The sequence below is a fragment of the Ipomoea triloba genome, chromosome 11, assembly GCF_003576645.1.
Source record: "Ipomoea triloba cultivar NCNSP0323 chromosome 11, ASM357664v1".
NCBI lineage: Eukaryota > Viridiplantae > Streptophyta > Magnoliopsida > Solanales > Convolvulaceae > Ipomoea > Ipomoea triloba.
In genome coordinates, this window is record NC_044926.1 from 4,022,871 (window position 1) to 4,029,954 (window position 7,084).

Below are 7,084 nucleotides of genomic sequence, written 5' to 3' on the forward strand. Positions count from 1 at the left end.
AAAAAAAATATTGCTAATTATAGGAGGTAACTTGCTTGTGTTGTCATGACATATAAAAAAAAAATATTATTAGTTATACGAAATAACTTGTTTCACGTGATATCATGACATATATAGCCAAAGTCATTGCTTTTAGCTAACAGAAGAATTCTTGGTGCTATATATATATTTGAGGAAAACACATATTTGCAAGGAAAAACATAATAACATGCTAGACAAACTTTTACTTAACGTGCCGTATGCGTTTTATTTAGGGTTGATTTTTAAGAAATAGAAATATTGTATAATAATTAATTTAATTTTGACACACTTTCATATAATTACAAATATAAAATAAAGAACTCCAAAAAGATGATCGGACGTGTGGTTTGTAGGCTATTACATAAGAATGTGGTTTATCCTAGACACACTTTTGGACAGCAACTACAAGTTTCTGTCATCATCCAAATAATACTAATAAGAACATAATATTTATTAAAAAGCTTTTGTCATAATATAAAATATTTAACAAAAAAAATGTATAATTCAAAATTTCACTTAAAAAGCAACATTTTCCTTACGTATTTGAGATGCAAATTAAAATTATCTACCAAGCTTTCAATGTCAATTTCCTCCCCAATTTCATTTGGGTTGCAATCAAAGACAATTTATTGAGTCGTCTCTCCTATGATTTATTTAACTATAAGTAGGGTTTGATAATTTCAACTTGAAAAAACTTCATTTTGTAGAAGCAATAGTAATGACTATTAAGTAAAAGTGAGATTTACCGTTAGTGAACACTTAAATATAATGGCTATGAATTTTCTTGTCATCAAAAGATAGTAATAGAAATATTCAATATGCAGTGGATGGTAGCATTTGCAAATTAAAGCAGCATTACAATGTAACATTGATGCTAATAGAGTAATGTTACACGCCCCTTTTAAAAATTTTCATCTTAATGTGGCATTATCTAATTTGGTTATTTATTATTTGATTGAAACTATGTGAGGTCATATAAACCACAGAATAATGAAGGAAAATTGAACTCCTAAAAACTCTAAGTCTATGTCACTACTCAGTTAAGTCAGTTTGCACACGCTCATGACCCACGATTATTTTAAGACTATCTAGTCTTTATCTTATTTTATGTGTTTGTTTCAATTAATAAGATTTAATTCAATTTATTTATCGTTCAAATTTTATAATATTTATTTTAATATTAGTCTATAAATTTATATATGTACAAAAAATCTATGGGTATTTGGCAAATAGATGTTAACTGATTGTGTTAATGGGTATGACTAGTTGATAACATTTGCTTATTGTATAAAACTGTTTGGTAAATTAGCTGTTAGCTGATTACATGCAAAATGACTTTCTCAAAAGGTTAATCGAAAAAGGTGCTTTGAACAGTTTTTTGAATTTTAGCATTTTAGATAAATAATTTGTTACAAAAATATAATTAATCAAACACTCACAATGATTGTTTAACCAAGTCAAACAGTCAAATAAGCAAAAATTGACTAATAAGCTGACTATATTACCAAATAGGGTCTATGTATATATACTATTAAAAGCAGAATACACAGAATATTGACATAAAATACACAGAATACACAGAATATTGACACCGTGGTGCACATTCTGGGCAAACATTCTGTGGTGCACATTGTTATATGCACCGTGGTGCACAGTATAATTTGCCGTCGTGATTAATTAAATGCTAAAAGAGGCAAATCGGAGGGAACTTTCATCGCTTTGAAACGGCCGCGTATAACACGTTAAGCAGTTAAAATAACGGCGTCCGTTAAGTGTGACCGCGTTGACCGTAGTCTGGCCCTACTTACCAATTTTTACACTCGCAGTTTCCTAGCAAGTAAGCCTCATTTGATTGGTTATGGGTCGCTGAAATACCCAAACGGTAACGCCACGACAACGTTAACTTCTACGCTAAACCCTAAACGTGTGATGCATTAAATCGTACGGCCGGTGATATCTTACCCATCCAACAGAACAACAGAAGGAACATGCTTAGTTTATTCGTAGGAAACATCATTATATATATACGTTATGTGTATGTGTGTATATATATATAGTTATCAGTGAATATAAGTTGTGGTATTGCATTGCTTATTGAGTGAAGTTGATCGTGGATGTATAGATACACATATAAATACAGAAAAAAAATGGCGGGAAAGCAGCAAGAGAGCGGCAATGCTCCACGGGTATTTGAGGCGGCGGAAGATACATACGGCGGCGTGACGGTGGAGCTGAGCGAGTGGTCCGTGGATTCCGACGACTTTGTCACTGTGCTCAGAGCTTCACTCTCCCAGTGGAGGCACCAGGTACGTACTTGTCCATACGTTGCATGCATGCATGTGTATATTATTGGGAAAAATATAATTTTACAGTTATTACCTAAAAGTGATCTAAAATTTAAGATTTATGATCAGGAATGACCTTTTCGATCCAACACCCCACTGGGGATCAAACTTGTAACCTCTCATTTACGAGGGCCACAGCTATGCCGCTTGACCACAAAGCTTTTGGCTATAGCAAAATTTTAAGAGCAAAAGTTGTTTGGTTTTTTTTTTTTGCAGGGGAAGAAAGGGGTTTGGATGAAACTATCAATACAACTAGCCTGTTTCGTTGATGCTGCAGTTAAGGTACGTAAGTAAATATGTGAATTACTTTCTGGTTATAGTTTTGTAGCATGCATTAAATTTTGTACGTACATGCATGCATGCAGGAAGGGTTTTGGTTCCACCATGCAGAGGCAACGTACCTGATGTTGGTTTACTGGATTCCAAACACTCCCCACACTATTCCTTCCAATGCTTCTCATCGAGTCGGAATTGGAGCTTTCGTCATCAACCAAACTGGCCAAGTATATAACTAACTACATTCCCCTATGATATCAATATAGAATCGAGACAACTTAAAAGCTTATAGTCATAAAATCAATTATTCAATTCCGCCTACTTGGTTGAGGTTATAATTGAAGCATGTGCTCTATCTCAACTAAAAGTCTAAGCTGATAGTTGGATTGCACATTTATTTTTTTTATATCGAGTGAAACTGAGATTCAAACCCATGACCTATGGCATGTAGTTGGTTCTGATACCAAATTGAAGCATGTGCTCAATCTCAACTAAAAGTCTAAGCTTATAATTGGATTGCACATTTATGTATTGCGCAACCGTTATCCCCTATCAAATATGTACCCTAATTGTAATAAAAACAATATTTATGGACTAAACGCAGAACTAACTTACACGCATTTAATGATGGGTATGTCGATTTGCCGTCCATAAACACGTAATATAACCTAAATTTGGCATGTACTACTTGCTATATGCAGTTGCTGGTGGTTCAAGAAAACAACGGAAAGTTCAAAGGCAAAGGAGTCTGGAAACTTCCTACGGGCGTAGCTGAACAGGTAAGAACCTCGTCACTTTTAACGTTTTCCATGCATGCATGCATGTTAGGCTGTCTGTCCTCTTCGACAAATTTGTTGGAAAAACATTCATTGTTCATGCATGGAGAAGTAAGTCTGATCTGGTATAATTCGTATAATTATATTGTTTCTTTTCATAATTGGTTTTATTCGATGGTAGGGTGAGGATATATGTGATGCAGCTGTAAGAGAAGTACGAGAAGAGACTGGGGTTAGTAATTAATTCATTACATTTATTGGTTGACACTAACTTATATATATTTATTTAATTTTGGGAAAACTTTAAAAATTATTCCTAGCTAATTAATTAACTTTTTTTTTTCTTATTTTGAATCCAGATTGATACAGAATTTGTAGAAATATTGGCATTTAGGTGAGTGCATATTTGTCAATTTTATAAATATTCATAGTACATCATTTATTGTGACAGTATATTCTTATGCTCCCATAGATTGTAACTATTTTGAGCATGTAATATATATCTTACGATTTCATTAATTTTTTAAAAAAAAAATACTTATGATTCTTTATAAGGTAATATATGTTCTGTTATTTACAATTACGTTAAATATAATATTGTTAATTGCAGGCAAAGTCACAACTCATTCTTTGGGAAATCAGATTTGTTCTTTGTTTGCATGCTGAGGCAACTCTCTTTGACCATCAATAAGCAAGACTCTGAGATTGAGAAAGCACAGGTGCGTAGAGCGTGATTATTATCATATTAAGTCACGAGTTCAATTATTGTTAATACTTTTTTGGTTGATCACGTCACACATAGTTGTTCTAGTATGGTTTATCTCTCAATGTCTGATTTGCAAACTATTACACAAGAGTTAAAATTACCTCATACACACCCTCATCATTGAAAAAAAAAAATTTTAAAAAAAAGTGTCCCAAAAGGCAAAATTCCTTGCCCCTCGGCCATCGGGCCTCAACACACATGCCCAATAGGATAGTAGAGGGGTAACACATGGTGACTCATCGATTCATTAGATGGAAGACCAGTCTCTAGTACCCACAAGAAGTCTACCACATTGAATAAAACTTCTACACAAGCTAGCAAGACTCCATCATGTGTCATTGAATTGTCTACAATCTACTATCCAAAAACCAATTAAGCTTGCTATGTGTGCCACATTTTAATATTCTAAAAGACAAGAATTCCATGATGGCAAAAATCAATAAATTTGGGAACATTAATTAATTTGGATTGTGTGTTTTGTTACAGTGGATGAGCATAGACGAATATGCGGCGCAACCGTTCGTGCAGAAACGTGAGATGTTTAAGAACATTGCCCAAATATGCTTAGCCAAGAGGGACAATGAATACACCGGATTTTCTGCTATTCCTACCACCACAGGCTTTTCTGCTAAGAACGCTTATTTGTATTGTAATCCTGAATGGATGAGTCACACGCATTAAGCTAAGACTTTGACTTTGAATTAATCATGTCCTGAAACTACTTTGTTCTGTGTTTGTGACTTTTTTTTTTTTTTTGAAACAATCTGTGTTTGTGACTTATGAGCAGTATTGTGTAAGTTTCAATTGAGGTAGTGGCCATCTTCACCCATGCAATTGAGCCACTTTCAATCTATCCCATGTGTAATTTCTTTTTCTTTTATTTTTAATGCACCAGCAATTCTTGAGTCAGAATTATATTGCAAATGGCAATTGTGGGCCTGCGTAGTACTTTTTTTTTTTTTTCCTTGTTAAATAATAATAATATTTATGATAGTTATTATTAGAAGAAAATAATTTTTTTTGTTGGTGTGAAAGTGAGATCACTTTTGAAAGATGAGAGAAAATTGTATAAATGGGGAGTGAAAATGAATAATTGCAAATTAATTGGATATAAGACTGCTCGGCCCAAATTAATAAATAACAAGTTTGCACACATAAAAAAGAATATTGAGCATAATAATAAGGATATAGTTTCTCCAAAACTACACAAGTTTCATTTAATGAAGTACCCATTCCTGTGGGTAGTTCGCATGAATTTAATACCACACAAAGTTTCAAGTGCACCTGTGATTAAAGGTGCCAGCCACATCCAAGTTGAATTATACACTCTCCAGATTGTTCAAAGCTTAAACCACAAGTTGCTCAGTCTTGCTAGAGAAACTTGTTCTATATCTGAGCATCATAAGTGGAACTCGATCCCTCGTTTTATTGTCAACGACTTGTACTTTAATTAGAATTAATGAAGTTATGGTTATTCTCAACAAAAAAAAAAGAAGTTTTTACCCAAAAAAAAAAATGCCAAATCCAACTAACTATTTAGTATTTACCATACATGCTGGCACATACATCACTGTAGCTAAATCAGTTAGCTCACCAATGGTAAAACTGAAAAGTACTGTCCAATTTCTAGAGTGGCAGAAATCCACTAGGATAAAAAAAAAAAACTTGAACAGTGAAAAAAAACATCAATCCAAAAAAAAAAAACAAAAACAGGATAATATATATATGAATTATGATTCCTCAATCTAAAATCCTGAGCACTTGATGGATCCCATGGATATGTCGATCTCAATCATGTTATCTTCCTCATTCATGTCTGTCAAGAATTCCATCAAACAATCCTTGGAGCTTTCCTTTTCATGCCCAACAAAGTTTCCACTGTAGGGGAGAAGGCATATCTCAAACAGGCTTTCCTCATCATCATCATCATCAGAGATGGATCCATCATCTGAGCCCTGTGCTGTGCTGTCAATGTCTGAATAATCTTCACTCGAAGATGATGGGTCATTAGAGTACCCCTTCTGCTCCTCTTCTTCTTCTCCTTCTGCAACTTTCTTGATTTCTGAGCTGCAGATTTTAATTTCTGCTTGGGGTTTTGGGGGTTTGAGTGCCATGATTGCAGTGGAGATGAGCAGAGCCAGAGATGTGATGGAAATGGACACAACACTATGGCCTGAAGAAACCATAGCAAAAAACAAGGAAACTGCAGATGGGACAAGAACAGCAATCCAAGATTGTATGTTTCTTTGGAGAATCCCAGAAAAAGAAGAAGAAGAAGAAGCCATTTGGTCTGATATTCTGATCTCTGTTTTTTTTTTTTTTTGGTGGATCTCTGTTATGATCTATGAAGGAAACTGGGAGGGGAAAAATGGCTTGATGAGATTCATGGGGGATTTCCAGAAATAGGCAACAAATTGACAGAATCCACTACTCATCACTCACATTTCCCAACCTAATTGTACTGTTCTTCTTGAGAAACTGATTATAGTTCTCTCTATACAGTAGAAGACATGGAAAACTGGGAAGCCATGTGAAGAGCAGAGCTGAGAGGTCACCACATGGCATTAATTTTGGGTGCAAATTTATATGAAAAACAAGCAATTAAGACCACAAAACTAAGCTAAGGCCAACAGGGTCGGACAACGTACAGTAGTACAGGCATGAAAATGGCAACACCAGTGGTCAACACTTTTGTGTGTCCAAGAAAAAGTACCCCCCATGCATTATCACCACCTAACACTTCAATTCTTCAGCACATAGTACAGGAAGATGGATAAGACTCACCCTAGTTTCTACTCTTCCTTTCCCACCTTTCATTATTAATTTTTGGAATAAAGGGTCAAATAGACCCTTAAATTATACTCAATTGTAAAAGTAGATCATTAAACTTCAAAAAATTT

The 7,084-nt window shown here is 34.4% G+C and overlaps 2 protein-coding genes across 2 annotated transcripts; one reads left to right on the plus strand and one right to left on the minus strand.

Moving 5' to 3' along the window:
* Window positions 1–2,098: 2,098 nt before the first annotated feature.
* LOC115997193 (nudix hydrolase 2-like) lies at window positions 2,099–5,099 on the plus strand. The gene is made up of 8 exons (XM_031236702.1): window positions 2,099–2,327; window positions 2,583–2,648; window positions 2,732–2,869; window positions 3,344–3,421; window positions 3,600–3,650; window positions 3,778–3,812; window positions 4,029–4,137; window positions 4,671–5,099. Exons 1-8 carry the CDS (start codon window positions 2,136–2,138, stop codon window positions 4,863–4,865), a joined length of 864 nt encoding a protein of 287 aa, XP_031092562.1. The 5' UTR covers window positions 2,099–2,135; the 3' UTR covers window positions 4,866–5,099.
* Window positions 5,100–5,697: 598 nt separating this feature from the next.
* Window positions 5,698–6,860, minus strand: LOC115997414. The gene has a single exon (XM_031236967.1). It carries the CDS (start codon window positions 6,467–6,469, stop codon window positions 5,930–5,932), a length of 540 nt encoding a protein of 179 aa, XP_031092827.1. The 5' UTR covers window positions 6,470–6,860; the 3' UTR covers window positions 5,698–5,929.
* Window positions 6,861–7,084: the final 224 nt, after the last annotated feature.

Coding starts and splice junctions, on each gene's coding strand:
- LOC115997193 (XM_031236702.1), top strand. CDS start 2,136: ATGTATAGATACACATATAAATACAGAAAAAAAATGGCGGGAAAGCAG. Junction 3,651..3,777: donor AAGTACGAGAAGAGACTGGG/GTTAGTAATTAA, acceptor TTTTGAATCCAG/ATTGATACAGAATTTGTAGA. Junction 3,813..4,028: donor GTAGAAATATTGGCATTTAG/GTGAGTGCATAT, acceptor TGTTAATTGCAG/GCAAAGTCACAACTCATTCT.
- LOC115997414 (XM_031236967.1), bottom strand. CDS start 6,469: ATGGCTTCTTCTTCTTCTTCTTTTTCTGGGATTCTCCAAAGAAACATA.